Below are 22,280 nucleotides of genomic sequence, written 5' to 3'. Positions count from 1 at the left end.
CTATCTAGCCTATCGCCATTTTAGAATAAAAATTTGTTTTAAGAGCAATTGACATTTGTTAGCTTCGGTGTTATTTATATTAGTATTTTTTGAAAATAAAAGTGCGTTCCAAGTAATAAATTGAAAAATGGGCGAAGATTACAATGGAGGTAAGCATTCTAAAGGTCTCTTTAGAGACCTTTGTTAAGTATACTGTGCTATTCGTCACTCTTCCCGCGTTACAGCCAGGTAAATAAGTCGGGTGATTGTAATGGCCGGAGAAACACTCACAAGAGTAGTAAACATATCTAAAAGTGTTTTCTTTTAGTATTTCTCTGTGGAAAGATTTTAAACCTCCAAACATTTAATTACTTTCAGCGTGAATCAAATAACATTCGAATATTTTTTCCGAGATCTTGTGAGTTTATCGATAACCTGAAAATAAGCATCTACGAAGACTATTCTTATGGGTACATTTTTCATTATATATATACGAGATATTACATTGTTTTAATAATCATACATTATTTAACAAATTTAAGAAAAATTACTATTGCTTACTTTCTTATATATTAAAGATGCACTTAGGATTTTTAGAATTATAATTTTGGTCTTGAAGATTTAGATAATGAATGCATATAGCATATATATGTATATTAAAAGTGAGATACGTATATAGTTGGGAATATATGCATGAAATTATAGGAAAATTTAATATACATACAAAAGTTATATGATACTGAATAAAATAGTTCTATTAAGAAATATATTAAAAATTATAAAAATTTCATATTTTATAAATTCTTCAGAACATGAGTAGTTATTCATTATTAATAACAATGTGGTATTAATTTTTGTATATATTTATCTGTATTTATATTTTTAATAGATCGAGATCGTCAAGACCGTGACAAAGATAGGGATAGGGACAGAGATCGTGATAGGAGACATAGATCTCGTAGTAGAGATCGTAGAAAACGTTCTCGTTCACGTTCTAAAGATCGAAGAGATAGGAAAAGAAGTAGCTCACCTAAAAAGAGTCGTAGTTCTAGGAGAAGGAAGCCATCTCTTTACTGGGATGTTCCACCACCTGGGTTTGAACATATTACTCCATTACAGGTAACATAAAAATTTTGAAATTGTAATTAAAATCAGTTGAATTTTTTAAAGATCCTTATCTAATTTTAATTTTAATTAAAACAGTATAAAGCTATGCAAGCTGCTGGTCAAATACCCGCAAATATTGTGGCAGATACACCACAAGCAGCTGTACCAGTTGTTGGTAGTACAATAACTCGTCAAGCAAGGAGACTTTATGTAGGAAACATTCCATTTGGTGTGACCGAAGAAGAAATGATGGAGTTTTTTAATCAACAAATGCATCTATCTGGTCTTGCTCAGGCTGCTGGAAATCCAGTATTAGCGTGTCAGATCAATTTAGATAAAAACTTTGCTTTCTTAGAGGTACAACAAAATTTACTTGGAAATATGGTTTTGGAATTTATAATTTTTATAATTATATGATAAAGCATTTATGAAATATTTTTTAGTTCCGTTCCATAGATGAAACAACACAAGCTATGGCATTTGATGGTATCAATTTCAAAGGACAGAGCTTAAAAATAAGAAGACCACATGATTATCAGCCAATGCCAGGAATGACTGATAATCCAAGTATGAACGTGCCAGGTACGGTTCCTGGTATGTTTTATACATACTCCTTGTATCTCTTATACATGCTTAAAAAGTTTATTATTGTTATGTGAAGTATAACGTAATATTTTATTTTTATAGATTCTCCACACAAGATCTTCATTGGTGGTTTACCCAATTATTTGAACGAAGAACAGGTATGCAAACAAATCCATAACACAGTTTTGTTAATTGCACACCTTTGGAAGCAGTTCTTATTCACTGATGCCTATGTATATATTAAAATTCATGTTGTTTATTTTCTATAAAAATATTTTTTATAACATCTTTAATAAGTACATTAAGTGCATTCAAATGGCATCAGAGATTAAAATAACTGTGTCGCTGTATAACAATGCTGTAGGATTACTTTGAACATATGCTAGTTCTCAGCATTGTAAGTTATACCAAAGGATTAAATTATTACATAGGTATTTAGCTATTTAGCGGAGATCAAACTTACGAAGATGTGTCAGCTACTCAAATGCTACAGAGGTATGTATGTGTATCCATTGGATTCCAGCGTTGTCTAGGTTTTATTTAGCTAGGTGATTCCAATTCCAATTCCACTTGTGTCTGTTTGGTCAAGTTTAAGGGCAATGTAGAATTTCGTCTCTCGTATTTCTTCTCGAAGGGCCGTAATTAGATAGTGCATAGGGAATTGGTTAGAGGCGTTGCAGCATTCAGATGGCATGCAGTCGCAGCAGTCGTATTTCTTTTACAGTCTTTCTAGGAACATCGTGGACCCAGCCAAGGGGATACGAAATTTTTCAATAAATGACTGAAAAGGAAGGGGTAGGAGGGGAGAAGAGGAATAGTTATACTCAAAATAATTATATGAAATTGTTAGGTGAAAAACTCTTCAAAAGTAAAGGTTCTTCATGTTTTTACATCTGAAACTCTTACAAAATGAGTCTGTTTTCACGCAGTGGTATTACATACAAAAAGATTTTTTAGGACTACAACAAACGAATCAATCAATTTTATCTAGTACATCAGTTTTTTTGTTTTTTGTCTTGATGGGATTACAGGGTCAACACATAATCTTATGTGCATCTGGTAACAGCTCCAAGTCTTTTGGCACCTATTCTTTTCAGGAGTATCTTTTCTCTTGCAGCTGTTTTCTTTACAGGCTTTTACAGGCTTTACAGCTCTTCGTCCTTGTGCCTTGTTACGTTTACAGGTTACACGAACGAACTTATAAGTTCGAGTATCAGTAATGTGCATTAATACAAAGACAAAGTGCAAAGAGAAAGTAAGAAAAATAAAAGTCGGTAAATGTGAACTTCAAACGCCGGAAAAAGTTAATACTGTGTTATTAAAGTGGTACATTGTTGGAATAATACAATCAAAAAAATATAACCATTTGGTTATTATATAGTAACTGTGGACTGATACCAGTGCCCTTTCTCCCCATTTCTTAGCTTAGGGTTGCGCCGATCAAAAGCATTTGCTTACCACTACCACTACTTCTACCACTACTTCTACCACTACTACTACTACTGAACATGACAAAATACCACACTGCCTGGAGAGAGGCTAGCCCAGTCCCTCGAGGCAAGTACTTATATCATTTTCATGCCTTCGTATTGGGCTTATGCGACTTTTGCAGCCCCCTTTCTGAAGATCTCGGTTCTTCTAAATAAATGGTGCGTTTTCTAATTAGATAGTTTTTCATTGATAATAGCGTGTTGCTCATTCATTAAAAAAAATAATATAATAGGGAACACATTATAATGTTTCTTAGAGATCTTTAATAGGAATTTCTCTTCTACTTCGATAATTATTTGAAATATTTGTACATTAGTCTTCTAAATAATAAAAATATCTAAATATACAAATCTGATGTTTTTACAAAGGTACACTTCTCATTACAATAACATTTTAAATATTCTTAGTTAAGATGTGTCAGGCTACATTTACATATATTTTGATAAAATAAATTGATATATTTACAATTATGTATTGTTGTTATGTAGATTACAATTATTTAAAAGTTTTGATTCTTAGAAATGAAGATAAATAAGTTTTCACTGAATGCAACATGCTGTTATCTCTGCTTCTGAGTTTTCAGTACTCCTTGGAAATGGAAAGGTGTAAGTAAATTTAAGGTACATGTTTTTTTAAGAGAGAAGTAAGATAAATGTGAGGGAAAACCACGTTTGAAGAGCAAGAGTATTCTGATCAAAACTGTTAAAGATTTGTTCCAGACTGGAGTAAAACTTTTGTATGTAAGAAAGACATTATATGAAGATGTTAAATGGAATTTGAGTAGGCGAAATATAATATATCTATGCATTTATAATAAATTTATTATTTTTGGATTATGCAACTTTCATATTAGCTTTAAAATATAATATTGTAATTTAATTTATTATTTTACAATTATTTTTAAATTTTTAATAAAATTTAATATTAACGATTTTATATTTTTATTATAAATCAATTTTATAGTTTTTAATATTAACAAAGTAAAGTGAAATATGTAATGATACTTAACACGTTTGCGTGCATCCACGTATCTAACTGCCAAAATGTTTTATGCATTTTCGAAATTTTATGTGTAAATGGTTTACGTTAGGTAGTTAGACATCTTATGTGCTGCTCATTTGAGGCGTGAAAAATTTTATTTCTATGGTATATTACAGTGCAATGCTATTTTGATTGTATTAGGCTAATCTTATATTTAAAGCAATTTGTGCTTCTATTGTTTATATTTATCTGTAACATATATTTACCTTTATTTGCACTATTTATATGAATTATATTTTTATTTATATTATAAAGTTCTTCATTGTTAAAAAAATGCAGATTGTAGTAGAAAGATGATATTAATTAACTATTAGGAGAATAATTGGTGATCAATAGAGTTTTAAAATATGTTTAAATTCACTTATTCAAAACAACATCTGGCAAATACATTTTCATGTTTTCTATATCCAGGGAATGTGTTAAATTATCATTTACAATATTATTTTGATAATTAGAAATATTATTAATTTTATTGAAAAGTGTAATAAAATTAAAAGTTGCATAGTCTATATGAATTTCAATTGTTGATATTATATGACTAAATAAGTAATGTTATTTTTACAATACAGGTGAAGGAGTTACTGATGAGCTTTGGGCAACTAAGAGCATTCAATCTAGTTAAGGATTCAGCTACAGGTCTATCCAAGGGTTATGCATTCTGCGAGTATGTTGATGTGTCAATGACTGACCAAGCAATAGCTGGATTAAATGGAATGCAGCTGGGAGACAAAAAACTGATAGTGCAACGAGCTAGCGTAGGTGCCAAGAACCCTATGATTGGTGCACAAGCTCCAGTTCAAATCCAGGTGCCTGGATTATCAATGGTAGGCACAAGTGGACCAGCTACTGAGGTAAGATAAGTTATATATCTAATTCAGTTAAAATGTAAATATATTACATTTAATATATTTTATTGCATATTATACAAAATTGCATTAATAAAAATATATTATTACATATATATAGGTTCTGTGTTTGCTAAATATGGTAACTCCTGAAGAATTAATGGAAGAAGAAGAATATGAAGATATCTTAGAAGATATTAAAGAAGAATGTAATAAATATGGTGTGGTTCGATCTGTGGAAATACCTAGACCTATAGAAGGTGTTGACGTACCTGGATGTGGGAAAGTATGTATTTTAATATAATAAAGTCCTAATTTCTTCTGATTTATGAAATTATGCTAATGAGTTTTCTATGTTATAGGTATTTGTCGAATTTAATAGCGTGATTGATTGCCAGAAAGCACAGCAGACTCTTACAGGACGAAAATTCAATAATCGCGTCGTTGTAACATCATATTTTGACCCTGATAAGTATCATCGCAGAGAATTCTAAATTATAGATTTTCTTTCTTTCATACCAATAATAATTGATTCCAGTGTATAATATATAATAAAAAATTAATAATTCTCTTTTATCAGAATGTACAAAATGAAATGTAATTGATTTTCAATCATACTGTGCATTAAATGGTAATTGTTGTAATTTATGTATCTTTCGATGACATAACCATATATAAATAATTCATAATTTATGAAATTGCTAGTAAAAAAAAAATATGGTATGAAGGATGCCATTGTACAAATAGCGACATCATTTTTTTCGTTAATCAGTAGTGAGATTGAAATAATAAACCATTGTTAAAGGCAGAATTATATAAAAATAAATAATAAATTGTCACTGTGTTCATATAAAATTTTTTCTACAAAAATGTTTTAATATAATCTATGTTCATGTCAAGGTATAAAGAGTGATCCAATGTGTGTGCATTTAATATAAAATATTTAAGGTGAAGTTTCACTTTGTAATGTAGGTTGATATGAATGCCTTTCTCCAGTATCAGCATTATCAATCACGAATTTTTGTAATAAGACGTATAGTCCACCACCAGCAAGCAGCATACCGATTCCTATCAGGAGTACTATTGTCCATGCTGGTATTGCTGTTCCCCCTGAAAGATGTGGCGTATTTGATTATTGTACATATTATTTTTTCTTCTCCCTTTTTATTTTTGTATTTTTTACTTACAGTAGTAATTTCTTGTAATTGTTTTTCTACCTTTCAAAATTTTACGTCGCGCGTCCACCTCGCCCATTACAATTCCCATAATCACTGTTTAAAGCGGATAAGTTAGTGCAAAATAATATATCATATTTTAATATTTTTGCAAATTATTTACGTAATATTACTAATAATGATACAGAAGTATTCAAATATAAGTCGAACCGTTATTATACAAATATTTAATTATATTTTGTTTAATTGCATCATTGTTTTCTAGCATTTGTAATTTGTTTGATATTATCATTTGTAAAATTACTTTTTTAATAGCACACTATGTGTAAGTATTTTATTTGTACTTTTTTGTTTAATTTAATTTTATATTTTACTTCTTTATACAGTAATTTAAAAACATTATCAAAAAAAGGATAAATACTTTTCTATGCATGTTACTATAAATATTATTTTATGAAATTTAAATTGTGGGAATAATATAAATTATAGATTTTAACTGCTATAATTATAATTAAATTTTGTGTTTTGTGTTTGTCAAATCAATTTGTAATATGCACATTTATAGCATATAAATTAAAACATAGACATAATAGACATTTGATTATAACAATTATTTTGTGAGTATTATATTTTAAACATATAAATTGAAGTGTATACTTACATAGACCAATAGCAATATTACACAATAACTTTCTGGAATACATTTTTTGTGTACACTATAGGAAATAATACAATAAAAAAATACTTGCAGGTGAAATAACTAGGTGAATAATGATCAAACCGTATTAAGGTATCAAGATGATATGGGCACGAATGTATGAATCAACGCTTTGATAAGAAATATTGATAACAAGTAGAAAACGCGTCTTATCTTGTTTTCACAAAAGATAAAAGAAATTTTTTTCTATGAACATTTGCCGAAGTTCTACATATATCTTTATTATTTAATATTTTTTTATGTAATACATATTTTAAAAATTCAGATAAAAAGTAATTAAAATAAAAAATAAATTATAAATAATTATTTAAATAAATATGAAAAACAGTTTGGTTTAGTTGAAATAAATTTATATAAGCATAATAACGTATGTACAAGTTTCTATAAAATATTTCATTTTATTGATACACTATTAATTTAAGATGATTTGAATATTAAGAATTGGATTTTCTGCTTGATACTGAATAATTTAAAGAAATGTGGAAATCCAGAATGTAGCTGGAATTTGACGGTTCGGATATGAAGCAGATTATCGGGAGTGCAGGTTGAAGATTCAGGTGAGTATGGGTAGGATCTATTAAACAGAAAAGATTTATATTTTCTTATTAATATCTTTTAGTCGCATACTGACTTTTTATTAAATAAAGATTAAGGAAATCAAGATACAAGTAGTAACTCTTTACATTATCGTTGTAACATTATATTAATCGATACCAACGAGAAAAGATCTTTAATTAAATATCAATTAAAAGAACTATCCTTCTCTTCATAATACATAAAATAAAATGACATACAGTTGAAGATTATGTTGCATATTAAATAATGTATGTTGCATAATTAAAATGAATATCTTAATAATAATTGATTTAATTGTTCACTAATCCTTTGGTAAATTTTTATTAAAATATATTTTTAATAATTTTAATAATGAAAAAATTTGAAAAATAATTTGAAAAATCAATCGTTTATCATGTTTTAGATAGTGTTTCAAAGGATTGTGAAAATTGATCAGTGAAGCAGTATTTAAAATGTTGGTATCGACGTTTCGTATGCTGACTCGAATAATTAAATATATTCTGTTTTTTCTTTTCTTTTCATATAATATTAAAGTAATTTACGACGAAAATAAAGCTCTATGCAACTTACGAATATAATCACCATCATAATGTAAATAGAAATAGCTGGCACATATACAAGGCTTTCCAAAACATCACGTTTCACAATAACAAGCTCCACTCTGCCTTAAACGGCAGAACTTGTATCGTTTCTTCGTCTTTTATTATTTTCTTCATCTAGTTTAGCTATCTTTCTACTTAATACATTCTCTTTCGCGTTCTCTCTCCTTTTTTTCTTTTCTAGAAATTGTAGTTTCCCTCATATAACTGTGACTTTCTTCCTCTCACTTTTTTGTTTATGTATTCAGCACCATATGATTTCAAGGAAACCTTCGCGCAAGTACATTCTATTTTTTTTTTTTTTTTATTTTCTTGTCTCTGTACCCGTATCGAGTGCACCCTGTTGGTGCAAAAATTCCAAAGTTGCCGTACTTTATGGCGATTGCTTGACGACACTGCAATATGGTCGAAGAATATCAAATCTGCTGATTTACCGCAGAAAAGATACACTTCGACATGTACAGTAGTACGTGATCGCACATCCTTTATTAACATGCAAATTTTGTGATATCTTATACTTGTTACATATTTAACGGAAAAATAAATTGTCCAATATAATTGAAACATGCAAATGAAACGTATATAATTGTGTATACATTAAGTGGTTGATTTTTTCACGCGCAATTATGAAACATGAATTTGTGCATTAATGTATCAAGTCGCGCACATACTGTACATATCTGGTACATATCTGGTACAAAATATCACAAAAAAATGATTATTCGAACAATCAATGCAACATATTTTATTTTCATTTATATTTTCAGGTAATTAGTAAGATCAAACACCATCTAGTAACAAAAATTTTTATGATCGTTTGTTAACATATATATATAAGAATATAAATAAAGGAAAAAATGCATCGTAACTTAGAAATGTACAAATGTACTAGAAAGTAAACCACTCTTAAAAAGAATTTTTTTTATGGAATTCTATTCACTCGACAAAATAATTAGACAAACATGCAAATTATTATTCCGATTTGTATATATACTTTTAAATTTTAATATAAAAAATAAATAAAATATGATTATATAAATAAAACAAGATCATACAACATAATATCGAGTAAAAAAAAATAAAGATCTATGGTATTCTTATGACGATCGTTTTTTGAATATTTCGTTGCGTGCAATACACTTTTTCAGAATATTCCGCTCCATATTCTGTTATATATGTTGTTTTTTAAATTTACAGAAACATGACTTCCTCATAGTAAACAAGTATATTCTATATTACATTGGGGAAGTATAGAATTAAACAAAAAGTAACTATAAATAATACTGTAAAACGCTTACATTGTATAATAAGTACTAATATTCTCCGCAATCTTTCTTAATAATTTTAAGTACTTTATTATCGAATTACTTGTGACATATCAAAAGAAAAACGGAGACTTCGCGTAGACAATTTTTTTCTACGAATATATGAAATAAATCATCGATACAGGAAGTTTTTTTTTCTGTGGACAATAGAACGTCTATTAATTTCCTATAATTTAGATATTACATTAGAAGTGTCTATAACATTGGACATTAGCTGTCATAGATTTCTCATCCAAATACGAATCTTTTGTGCCTAAACTACAACCTATTTGAAATTAAAATCATTTTGTAATTTTACCTGAAATATTATATTATTGGATGGCATAATGATTTTTAAGATATTTGATGAATAATGAATTCTTTCTTATAAGTTGATGGCATTATTATTCGAAGTGTACTCATTGAAATGCATTTAGAATTAAGAGCTATTATTATCGTGTTTCTTAAATTCTATTGCAAAGTGTTCTCATGTTGGCTCAATGTATTACCAGTTATTTTATTTTCCATTTTAATTGTTATCACTTTTTATGCAGTAATAATGTTTTTTCATCTATTCAATATTTTAGATTATTTTCACCCTTGTTGTTTCTTTGTTTTAACAATTCAGTAAAGTTATTACTGCATTTTCGTGGAACACCCTCTATTTTCATTGCAGAATTATGGAACTAAATACATATATGTTCTCCCGTGGCCAAATATTAATTTTATATCCGTAAATATTATAATATTATATATTATATATAATACATTGTTATTATTATATATTCTATATAACATCATAAATTAAATTGTGTAATATATTTTGGAAATTTATGAAATTGTATACAAGAACATTAATATATTTTATACTAATATATATAAATCAATTGAATGTATTACCGAATAATCGTTTATCTTTTACAAGCTAAATTTTTAGGTTTAGATTTAGGTTTACCTTGTGGCTAGCTGATGGTACGATCCGAAATGGTTTTCTTCGTTTCGCTCAATGATGCAGAAGAAATATTCGTCGAAGAAGATGGAACACGATCTTTTGATAAACTACCATTTGGAGTTAATTTGCAACTTTCTTCAGTATTCCTCTTTTTATTGTCACGTTCTATTATATTACTATCAGCAATTTTACTTGTTTCATGACTGTCATTCTTCATCTGCTCTTTGCCATTTTCCCAACCACAAATTTCATTATTTCTTTCTATAATACTTTCTTTTATTAATACTTCTTTGAATGTAGCTAAAGTTTTACGAAGTGTTATACAGAAACCTCTAGATGCTGGTATTAATGGGAATTCTGGTAAAATTTTATTATCTAAACAAAAGAAAAATTATTAAAACCATTAAATCCACATTTTCATATATTAATGAAAAGAAAAATAGTAACATACCGACATCGGATATTTGTTTAAAAGTAGTGGGTGTTACGGGAGATAATGGATGTTGATTATTATGTTGTTCAGAAATTTCCATCCACAATTCTAAACGTTGTAACAATTTTCTTGCATGTCTCTTAAAATGTTCAATAATAATGTCTTTAAATACAAATGGTGGATGTTGTAACAACTTAGTTTGTGCTTGAACCAGTTTTAATACAACCATTTCATTATACATTCTTGAATTTTCCTTCCCTTGTTGAGAGCCTTTTTGCTTATCAAATCCAGCTTCGTTAAAATATGGTTCTGGTACAAGAATAAGACCTTGGATTGAGACTATAACTTGCAATAAAGTTGAAGAACTTGTCCACACTTCTGTTCCACGACCAGACCATGTTCCAAGTAAACTTACACATACTTTACCATCTTCATACAAATTAGGGTTTAACCTATCATTACAGTAAGAAATATAATGGCAAAGTGGCGGAGCAGCAGGATAATCAGCAGACAATTGAAAATCGAAAAGGAAGAGACCATCTTCGTATGGTGTTTTTTCAGGTCCGCGAAACATTACAGAATATAAATCTATCCTATCCTCAAATCCTTTTACCCATATACCGGGTGGAAGTGAACTTTTCAAAAGTTTTAATTCTTTGGAAACTGTTCTGAAAAAGTTTGTAGGATCCGTAGGCTGGAACATCGTTAATTTAAATTTATGACTATCTGGTGCTGTTTCTTCTATAGAAAATCCTTCTCCTTCTGTATATAGAGGTGGTGGAATTTCAATGGAACAATCCGATGGTTGTTGTAACAATTCTATACGTTTTTCTTCTTCCTTTTTTTGTTTCTTTAAAGGTGACGAGCTCTTTTCAGCATCAGATAATGACATCTTTGATAATCCGAATCGTCTATAAACTTCTGCATGTGCCAGTACAAGTTGAGCTTTTATTAAAGTACATAATCTAACGCATACTCGAGAACTAGCCACATGAGAACTCGTTATGTGCATCTGGGTCTTGGAAGTTTTATTTATTTCTTGTTTCTCCACTAAACGATCAGGTACGTTATTCACATCCTCGCTAAGCAGAAATTCCCCACTTGACTCACTTGAACCTGATTCCTTTTTCGAATTTTCTGCAGAATACAATCCAGAATCCTCAGGATTAGGATTAACATTAATAAATAAACGATCAATCGATTCTTCACCTTTTATATTTTGTTTATCGGTAATTTCATCACTTTTATTATCTATAGATTCTGTCATATCTGTTACAGTAGTAATGATTTTTTCGCAAGGATTACTCCCTGATTGTATGCTATTAGAATTTTCTGTATTGTCTTTTTCTATGTTTTCTTCTGAGCCATCAGATTTGTGTGTAAATAATCTTGTTACTTGATCTGCTACACGTTGCGCTACATTTGCTCGACCACGTTCTCGCACTCTTTCTAAAAGTCCTTGAAAATGACATTCATGGAAGAAAGAGGTACCCATAAGTTTATCCATGTATCGACAATCTTTATAAACTTCTAATAATTTTCTCATAACTTCAGTTGTCTGAAGTAAAGGATTTTGAGTGAAGATCTCTTCCAATCTAGACATTGCAATACGAGCTTTTTCGATATGAGCGGCTAGTTTTGGTTTTATATTCTCTAATTCTGTTTGCTCTGTACCATCAGTATCAGCAATAAAGCAATCTTCCAATTCCGTTTCCCACGAGGCATCAGATGAAACATCATCCCACACTTCTTCATCACTATCATATTCACCTACTTTATACAAATCTTGAGGCCAACACATACTTACATGTCCATCAACCCACCACACTTTGACTCGTCCTTCTGGATAATTATCTAGCACCTGACCAGCAGTGCAGCCAGCATCTTCACCTTCAAAATTAGCTATTCGAATTACTAATGTACCTGGTCTGTATTGGAAATCTGGATGATCTTTTAAATCATACACACTGACTTCACGTTCTTCTAGTAAAGTTGGTCTAACAAATATTTATTGGGTTTAGTATTACATTTTTTTCAATAAATTTTATTTGTTATAATTAAAAATATATCAATAGTAAATACTTACTGTGGATTTTGACTACAAGTGTATGTTTTAAACCGTTTTATTTTAGCTGTTCTACCTTGATGATCAACACTTTGAACTACACCATACATTCTGGATTCTTCTTTTTGATCAACTACAAAGTCACCTGGGAAGAATTCTTTATCATCTAAGTGATGAATTGGATAAAGCTGTGTTGATGGAATACCTAAAAACAATAAAAATTATACAAATTTTATATCACTGTGTGATAATATATAACTAAAGAGATTATTTATAAAATTTACCAAATTCTACTGAGCCATCCTGCCACACGACATTAGCTTTTGTACTAGTAGATAATGTTTCTACAACAATTTTCGTTCCTGGAATGAGTGGAACTGGTGGAACTTTCTTCTTTGCTTTACACAGCTTTTTCTTCTTCAATACCTTTGTCATTAAAGCTGGACCCTTTTTCTTCTTACCCATTGATGACATACTGGAACATCCACTAGATACCTGAAAATATTAAAATGTTTACTATCTCGTGTTCAATAATGGTATGAGAATTTAATAATTTAATAATAATAAAGTTTTTTAAATAAAAAATCTTACTGAAGCACTATCACTTTGTGATCCAGTATCTTCTGTATCCCAATCATCTGAACTTTCAGTATTCTGATTTTGTACTGGAGGCATTAGAGTATTATTGCTTGTTATATTTTGTAAACTGTTAATATTATTATGAGCATTTTCTTCTAATGTTTGTTGTTCATTAACTTTATCTTTGTCTTTCTCTTTTTTTTTATCTTCAGCTGATTTTGTAACACTGATATTTGGACGTGTTTTCTTTGGACTATGTTTAGGAACTTGAAAAATGTCTCTTTGTTGTTTTCTCCATTGTTCTCGTGTAATTACATTTTCATCACCTTTAATTATATAGAAATTCCGATCTCCTACTTGTACTGTAGATGACTCAAACACATTCAATAATTTTAACTTTTTTAAATTTTCTCCTTCAACTATAAATTCTGGTTGAGCTTGATCTGACCAAGCACCATCCTTTGAATATGCTCTAGATTGCCAATGCACTCCTACCCAATTTGTTTCTACTTTTTCTACAATTACTTTTGTCATTTTTTGTGGTTTAGATTTTCTCTTCGCTTTCATTTCTTTTGTACATGTAATCCATTGTGCTACTTCTAGCACTTGAACTGGTCCCCACAAACTTTGACCAGGATAAAATTCAGAAGAATGAGGAAAATCATTGTCCTAAAAAATTTGTATTGTATTTTTGACCAAACGATTATTCTGGATTTGATTCTTACATTATCACGTCTTTCCTCAAATTGTCTTAAGATACAAGGATCCGTTTCATTTAGAACACATCGAGATCCATCGGGTGTAGTAAGCCATAATTTTAAATTTGCCAGTTTTATGCCACCAACCCATGAATCCATACAAACAGCTATATCTGTTCCAAATTCCTATAAACAGAAACTATTAATCATGATATATGAGTTATTTTGATAAAAATAATCATTATAAATGTTTAATAACATACTTCCAAAGGAACTAAGTCTTCACTTCTAATATTAGTAAGAATTTGCTTAGTACCAATCACTTGAACACAAGCAGTAAGCTCAATATCTCTACAGTATCCTCTTTGTGTATCCTTTCCTTTAATCATCCGACGTACAACATCTCCTGGCATGAGTGTTCTGTCTGCTAAATGTACCTATAAATAAAATATAAATTTAAAAAAAATTGATATTCTAATGATAATTGAAAGTCATTGTTATTACATAAAATATAAATTCAAATTTAAATTTAATATTCAGTTACGGATATCGTTGATATGACAGGTGTCGCTTTTTAAGGAATTAAAAACAAATACAATAAAAGCAAAGGAATACCATAATAAAATATTAAAAATCACTTCATATATCGTTTGTTCATTATAAATGACATATTTTTGTATCATATTAAATGTCGAATACCTTTTTCGAGCTGACCACTTCCTCAACACCGGAGGGATGCCAAACCACGCGAATCTCGCCCTTTTTTCTCATTGGACTCAATTCGCTGTCAGAGCTTTCTTCGGACAAGTCTTCATTGTCACTTTCCATAACGATTCCAAACACAACGTTACCTTTCTTGTCCATACGATAGACGACATCTTCGTAAAAGTACTGACACTCTACGCCAAAGTTCGTAGCCATCTTTCCTCTAATTACTGAGTGCTCGCTCTCTGCCGACGATGGCTGACAGAAGGTTACACAGCGCAACGGTTACGGCGCACGTCGCAAGCAAGGAACTTGACTCCGACCCCGAACCCGACCCCAACCCCAACATAAAAATCACCGATTCGAGATATCTTTTGATTCTTCTCACCGATCGAGTTGTTATCGACTCCTTTTAAATCGAGAATTGTTCATTTTTCAATCGTTATTTTTAAAGCATCTGTCAAAATAAATTTTTATTTAATGTCTTATTAAAATATGCATGTTATGTAGTATGTATAGCTTGTGTATAAAATATATGAATGCATAATACATGCACGTGTAAAAGTATAATTATAAATTTAGTTATTTGAAAGCAGCTTCAATTCGGCAGATATATATCTTACATATAGCACTCAAAATGTATGATACGAAATAATCCGTCACTCTTGTAAAAAGAGAATAAAAATCTTTAAATAATTGGAAGTAATTTCTTAAATTCAATGAGAAAATATAAAATATAGTATATAAATATTATTTTTATTAAACGAGTATATGCATAAATTTTAACGTTATTTTTTCTAACAAGTTTTTCTTTTTTTACTGGGTGTATCACCTGATTTTATTAAACTATTTTTACTATAATTGAAATCTCATAATATATATTTTTTAAAAATTGAAACGTTTTGTGGAAGAATATATACAATAACAATAGTTTTATTCTGTTACAAAGTATTAATAAGATAAGAATGTCAATTTCGTTTTAGTGGGACGTTATATTTTATTTCTCGCTAACGTTTCGTTTAATCTTCAATCTTGAATATCTTTCAATAAATAAATGAATCAATTTAGATATTTCTTCGTCAATGTATTACATTTTGAACACAATTTTACAATTTGCATCTAAAAATGATTTTATATGGACTAAAACTAACAATTAATTAACTAACTTAAAACTAACAATATATCTCATAACAAGTGAATAATAAATGATGAAATATATAGATGAATAGATGAAACATGTTTGAAAGTTGAAGATTACTTTAGAGTCACATAAAAAATTCAACAAAAAAACTAGTGTATGCTGTCCTTAACAAAACTTTTTAAATTTTATAGGAATTATTCTTACGAAATTTTAATTATATTAGAGACAATTCATATTACAAGTTAGTTATAAGAAGTTAACCCTTTACACAGGATTAATTACTTAGATGATATACTTATGTGTATAATTAAATAAACAATTACATACTTATTATTTATCATTTCATTGAATAAAATGATCAGTTTATATTTTTTTAAAGCTATATGTTTGAAGTAATCTTTATTACAAAGGAAAATTTTTGAAGGAATAAAATAAATAGAGAATACAGTTAATTTCAAACTGACTAGATATGCGATTATGTGATAATGTTTTAGGAATATGTTATTACATAAAGTTCGACTAGAATTGAAAATAGAAAAATATGTTATTACATGAAGTTCGAAAGAATAATTTTGTATAAAATTATTTTTCTTGATTAAGATGATCAAACTGCAAAATGAGTACGCTGAAATCCTTGACCCAAACTTTGTAATATAGTTTGCACCTCAGTTTCATTTTGATGATAAAATACATATGCATCAAATTTGGTTGCTAAGTTACAATTAGTATCTCTGTAAAGTGAATTAAGGATATATTAATGTAAGTTCATACAACATGAAATGAGCTAATACTACTTATTGTTACTTTCATTAAAAGAAAAGTACAAAATCATTTAGATTACCCAGCAATAAATGCAAAATAATTAGGAATATTTCCAGTGCGACCACAAGATGAAATTTCCATGTAACTTTGTTTACATATTACCTAAACATTTAAATAAAATGTACTATTATGATATAATAAATTTGTAAATGATAAATATGATATTTACATACTGTATCATTTGAATCTTGAGTCACTCTAATTCCTAGTTCGAGGCATTCAAATTTCACAGATATTGATTTTATATCTTCTGACCTCAATACTTGTAGAATTGCTTTTTCTATTAGTTTAACATGTCCTTCTGTACCAATATATACACAACCACAATATTTAACAGAAAATCCAGCATTTAGTGACTCATTTTCTGATTTAGTCATTTCAGTTTTCTCACTTTCATCATGTATCTCAGAATTAAATTTTTTTAAAATTGTTTTCAAACCTTCAATACCCGAGTTTCTTATAAGGTGTACAATTGGTGCATATAATTCATAGGTTTTTTTATTACGGTGCTAAAAGTTCATGACATATATTAGAAATAAATTATATTTTAAAATGTTTTGTTATTTTAATATACATACTTTAATTACATGTAAGCACACTGGTTGACCTACAGCTTTCTCCATAAATTTACGTAATTGTCCTTTGGTATTAGATGTTATAGCATTTTCATTTATTTCATCTAATACATCTCCAATTTCAACTTTATCCTGATAAAAATAAAAATTAAACAGAAATTACAATTGTAAATAAAATAATCATTTTATATATGTTTATATGAGTATTTAAAAGAATTATCTTATTTATTACATCTTCTGCAGCTACAGAATTTTTGTCCAAGTTAACTATTAAAGCTTTTCCTTTGATAAAACTGTAATAATACAAAATATTATTTGTAAATATTTAATAATATTTAATAACATTTAATAATGTAAAAATATTTAATAATGTAAATTTCTTACCATACAGAGATACCCAAACTTTTGCATGGTACTAATTCTAAAGCTAAACATTCTGGCAATTGCCAAGATTCATCCAAAAAACTAGAATTCCGTAAATTTAACTTAAAATTTAATTTACTGCTTAGCAATAATACTGATAAAAATATTTCTCCAAGTATGTTATCTCCCAGAATACTGTTTTTATCATAATAGTCAGTAGCCATTAATGGTGTTCTTACCTGTGAAGTTTTACATGCATAATTTGTTATAATAAAAACATAACTATTATGAAGAATTAAAAATGTGCTAAAAGAATTATTAATTTTATAGAATATGAAAAATATACATTATATTTTAAGTATTATATATAATTTATAAATACCAGCAGTTCAACTGGCATATGAAGGCACTTTCGCATCAGACATGTCTTAATTAAAAGTCTGAAACGTCCAGTTGGTGTGTACACTTTAGGATTTTGTTTGACTTGCTCAACTACCAAAGAATATGTGGAGCAGGAACTAAAATAATGTTATTACTTACTTAAAATATTATAAAGGTATTGAAATAAATTATACAAAATTTTGTTCATTATGTTTTTTACAAACCAAAAATATTTTTCTGTAATTTCTTCCAACCAATACCAAGCATTAGGTAATTTTGAAAAACCTATGGGATTTAAACGCATCAATATACCTTTTTGGAAACATCTTTCTAAACTTTTATAAAAGAATAGCAGATGCTCATTGTTATCATTGATTTCAATTTCACATTCAATTAATTTTCTTGTCAAACCTGAAAGTATTGTATCTTTTATTCACTGATATAGTTATTATGTTGTTATACAACTTCTTAATTTTAGGATTTATAAGATGATAAAACAGAATAAGAATGAAAATAAGCTACATTTTTATGATTTAAATATTGTCAATATTAATAAATAAAATAACAGACAAGAAAGCATTACCACAAAAATAGATCATTTTATTGTTATTTTAATATAAATAATTGAAGTCTTTTACATTTTAGATATTTCTGTTTATATTATTTACCAAGGTCCAGAGTAATATGAAAATAATTAAAGTTTTAATAATTTCATAATTTTTTGGAGATATTTCAAAACAAAAAATTTTAATAGGTAAGTGTCTTAATAGTGATTTTTATAATAAAAGTATTAATATTTGTTGTGAAAAAATAATCTGTTTACTAAAAGAATGTTTTAACCTACAAGAATATTATGTCATTTAGTTACCTTTCAGTTCTTTGATAAGAGGATTTGAGACAGCCATGGCATTATCAATTTGAATTATTGTCATACATTGATAATTTTTATATTAGGTATACTAGATCTTAATTAGGAATTCTCAATGATTAAAAGAAGTATCATTTTAGACTAACTTAATGATGCATTATTGTTTTAGTATCTTGGAAGCATATTCCTCGTATATACGTTAAACATTATCTTCGTTAAATCTATTGCATTTATGGTACACATGTTGAAAGTATACATGTACATACATGTAGACTATCTACAAATCATTGGAGATAAAGTCTACATTACAATTAAAGTTTTGATATAACATATGCCTGATATTAATTTATTACCACTTGTTCAAAGTCTACTGAGTATTCATATCTGCCGTACTTTATAGATTAAGTAGAATTAAACTGATATATGTAGTTAACTTTTTCATTCCTGTGTATTATTTAATCAGTTATAAAAATAAACAACAATTAAAACTAAAACTAAAGATTGTGTATATATTTTGTGCAATTTTGATATATTTTGTAAGTGACATTACATACACGCAAATAACTTCAAAAAACTGATAGAAATGGGAACAAATGTTTCTAATATAGATGAAATGAAATCGACAGCTTTAAAAGCTTTTGTGAAAGAATTTGGAGAAAATGCGAATATTTGTGTATGCGCACCCGGTCGCGTAAATTTAATTGGAGAGCATACTGATTATAACGAAGGTTTCGTTTTACCGATGGTAAAATTTTTAATATTTAAATAAATATTATATCATTTTTACATAAAGTAAAATAATTAAAGTTATGATTATTTTTGTTGTGTTTACGCGGAAAACATTTTTCATAACATCATTTCTAATTTTTATGTTATTCTTAGTTATAATATGTGACATTAATTAATCAAATTTTGATTTTCCATTCGATTGTAATATTATATTTAGAAGTTTAATTAGCAAGTCTTCATTCGGTAATTGTTCTGCTTATTAACATGAATATATACTTTAATAAATAAATAAAAATAAAAAAAGTATTTTTGAATTTACAAATTTGTTTCAGTTGCAACAAATTTATTTTTAGCAAGTACTGATAGAATTTAATTGAAAGAAAATATTAATCATATTTATTTCCTTAATTTTGATTATATTATTTTTGTTATTTATCTGATTTTGTAATTGTACTAATTTTTCTTAATATATTTGTACTTAATAATATATAATTAAATATGAGATAAATTATAAAAAATTATTAACTATTTTCTAACTTTTATTATAATATTATAACGATGATGATTATAATGATATATTATAATGATGAATCAAAGTATAATATAATTTATGAATATCTAGGCATTGCCTATGGTTACACTCATAGTTGGAAAACTTAGTAATATAGAAAGATGTAAAATTGTTTCTCTGAGTGAAACTGTTAGTTTTGAAAATTATACAGACTTTGAAGTTAGTTCTCGTAAGAATATACAACCAGGAGAACCAAAGTGGGCTAATTATGTGAAAGGATGTATTGCAAACTTTATTTGTGAGTTTGGTTGTTATTTAAAAAAGGTATAATAAATCTATTATTGTTTATGATTTATTTAAAATGTTAATTGTAGGTGATGTGCCACCATTTAATGCTGTGATTGTGTCATCTGTACCAGTTGGTGCTGGTTTGAGTAGTTCAGCTGCATTAGAAGTTGCTATCTATACATTTTTAGAAGCATTAACTAATGTAAAATCAAGCAAGCCAGAGGATAAAGTATACTTGAATAATTTATATATTATTAATTATTAATTTCATTGAAATAAAAAATTCATAGAAAATATTTTTCAGGCCCTTGCATGTCAACATGCTGAACATGATTTTGCTGGAGTTCCATGTGGTATCATGGATCAGTTTATTTCTGTGATGGCAAGAGAAGGTTATGCTCTTCTCCTTGATTGTAAAAATCTTAATACTAAACAAATACCTATGTCACAAATGAATGATTATGTTTTTCTAATTACTAATTCTAATACTCCTCATAAATTAAGTTCAAGTGCATATTGTGAGCGTAGAGATTGTTGTTATGAAGCTGCAAAAAAGTTAAATAAAAAAAGTTTACGCGAAGTGTCTTTGAGTGATATTGAAGGTAGGAAATCAATATAACTATATTGAAATACAACATTATAGTTTTCTATTAATTTCATTTTATTTTTAGTCTTACAGTTGCAAAATGTATCTGAAAAAATGATAAAACTAACTCGTCATGTAGTCACAGAAATTCAAAGAACGGTTGATGCTGCAGTTGCTTTGGAAAAAGGAGATTTGAATAAATTTGGTCAGTTAATGAACGAAAGTCATGATTCTTTAAAAAATGATTATGAAGTTTCATCTGTAGAGTTAGATACATTAGTATCGGCAGCAAGAGAAGTAAATGGTGTCTTAGGAAGTCGTTTGACTGGTGCTGGATTTGGAGGATGTACAGTAACATTATTGAAGAAGGATATGATTGATAAAGTAATCAATCACATGAAGGCTAAGTTAGATTTTATTTCTATTAAATACTTTTATAACTTGTATAATTTTTTAATTGAATAAAAATGTTCAAAAATAATGTTTTATAACAGATATCCTGGAAATGCAACATTTTATATAGCAAATTCTGCAATGGGTGCAAGAATTTTGGATATAAATTAACCAATATGATTGAAAAAAATGACCAAAAAAATAAAATGACTTCGAGTGACAAAAACTTATAATAATGAAAAAGTTAAAAAAAAAAAGAAAATTATTTTCATAATTACATTAGTTAAGTATTTTTAATTGGAAAATGCAGGTGATGTTTTCTCAAGGAAATTTGTAGATTAAACTAATTTTATTGAAATTTTAATTTTTGTGGCATGTTATCTAAAACTCAGAATACTGTACCTAAAATATTCTTTAATATTTGATATTTTTGAAAATAATATGAGGTATAAACGGATATTAAATACATTTTAAGCTATTTTTAAATAGACATGTACATGTGTATAAAAAATTATGTAAAATACTATTGTTGTTTATATGGATTTGTGTTGATATTATATAGATTTGTGTCATTTGTATATTTATATATACACCCTACGAATTTACTTATATTATAATAATGGAATCTTTTGACACAATATTAGTAGTTTAACTTTTTATCATATTTTCTTATAATATTTAAAATTAATTCACATCACTAATGCATATCACATTTTTAGTAAACAAATTTTTATTTTGTTACATGTAAATATGTGAAACATCATGTAATTA

At 27.9% G+C, this 22,280-nt stretch overlaps 5 protein-coding genes across 7 annotated transcripts; 2 read left to right on the top strand and 3 right to left on the bottom strand.

The window, feature by feature from the left end:
- The first annotated feature begins 4 nt into the window (after nt 1-4).
- U2af50 (U2 small nuclear riboprotein auxiliary factor 50) lies at nt 5-5,691 on the top strand. 3 transcript variants are annotated; one of them, XM_017907585.1, is made up of 8 exons: nt 5-149; nt 869-1,098; nt 1,183-1,443; nt 1,530-1,668; nt 1,774-1,829; nt 4,773-5,054; nt 5,170-5,334; nt 5,411-5,691. In XM_017907585.1, the coding sequence occupies exons 1-8, from the start codon at nt 128-130 to the stop codon at nt 5,540-5,542; spliced, it is 1,287 nt and encodes a 428-aa protein (XP_017763074.1). In that variant the 5' UTR covers nt 5-127; the 3' UTR covers nt 5,543-5,691. The 3 variants fall into 3 exon arrangements, with proteins under 3 accessions (XP_017763074.1, XP_017763066.1, XP_017763081.1); XM_017907577.1 differs by having other exon boundaries at nt 1,530-1,680; XM_017907592.1 differs by lacking the exon at nt 5-149 and adding an exon at nt 237-449 and having other exon boundaries at nt 1,530-1,680.
- Nucleotides 5,692-5,903: 212 nt separating this feature from the next.
- On the bottom strand, nt 5,904-7,017 carry hoka (membrane protein hoka). The gene is made up of 3 exons (XM_017907759.1): nt 6,885-7,017; nt 6,236-6,319; nt 5,904-6,158 (listed from the first exon to the last, which is right to left on the bottom strand). Exons 1-3 carry the CDS (start codon nt 6,925-6,927, stop codon nt 5,992-5,994), a joined length of 294 nt encoding a protein of 97 aa, XP_017763248.1. The 5' UTR covers nt 6,928-7,017; the 3' UTR covers nt 5,904-5,991.
- A 438-nt stretch (nt 7,018-7,455) lies between these two features.
- On the bottom strand, nt 7,456-15,191 carry LOC108553118 ((E3-independent) E2 ubiquitin-conjugating enzyme UBE2O). Its single transcript, XM_017907888.1, has 10 exons — nt 14,847-15,191; nt 14,411-14,584; nt 14,175-14,333; nt 13,462-14,118; nt 13,155-13,365; nt 12,892-13,075; nt 10,824-12,802; nt 10,376-10,747; nt 8,088-8,511; nt 7,456-7,515 (listed from the first exon to the last, which is right to left on the bottom strand). Exons 1-8 carry the CDS (start codon nt 15,066-15,068, stop codon nt 10,383-10,385), a joined length of 3,951 nt encoding a protein of 1,316 aa, XP_017763377.1. The 5' UTR covers nt 15,069-15,191; the 3' UTR covers nt 7,456-7,515; nt 8,088-8,511; nt 10,376-10,382.
- Nucleotides 15,192-16,597: 1,406 nt separating this feature from the next.
- LOC108552993 (uncharacterized) lies at nt 16,598-19,039 on the bottom strand. The gene is made up of 9 exons (XM_017907726.1): nt 19,003-19,039; nt 18,359-18,545; nt 18,136-18,271; nt 17,775-17,992; nt 17,623-17,683; nt 17,394-17,522; nt 16,989-17,324; nt 16,835-16,917; nt 16,598-16,724 (listed from the first exon to the last, which is right to left on the bottom strand). The coding sequence occupies exons 1-9, from the start codon at nt 19,037-19,039 to the stop codon at nt 16,598-16,600; spliced, it is 1,314 nt and encodes a 437-aa protein (XP_017763215.1).
- A 452-nt stretch (nt 19,040-19,491) lies between these two features.
- LOC108552948 (galactokinase) lies at nt 19,492-21,720 on the top strand. The gene is made up of 6 exons (XM_017907656.1): nt 19,492-19,747; nt 20,354-20,540; nt 20,617-20,759; nt 20,835-21,132; nt 21,202-21,523; nt 21,611-21,720. Exons 1-6 carry the CDS (start codon nt 19,586-19,588, stop codon nt 21,678-21,680), a joined length of 1,182 nt encoding a protein of 393 aa, XP_017763145.1. The 5' UTR covers nt 19,492-19,585; the 3' UTR covers nt 21,681-21,720.
- The last annotated feature ends 560 nt before the right edge of the window (nt 21,721-22,280 follow it).

This window comes from Eufriesea mexicana, unplaced genomic scaffold (assembly GCF_001483705.2).
Source record: "Eufriesea mexicana isolate 0111107269 unplaced genomic scaffold, ASM148370v2 scaffold33, whole genome shotgun sequence".
In the NCBI taxonomy this organism is placed as follows: Eukaryota; Metazoa; Arthropoda; class Insecta; order Hymenoptera; family Apidae; genus Eufriesea; species Eufriesea mexicana.
The sequence above is the reverse complement of the archived record's forward strand: the minus strand, read 5'-3'. Positions and strand labels throughout refer to the sequence as shown.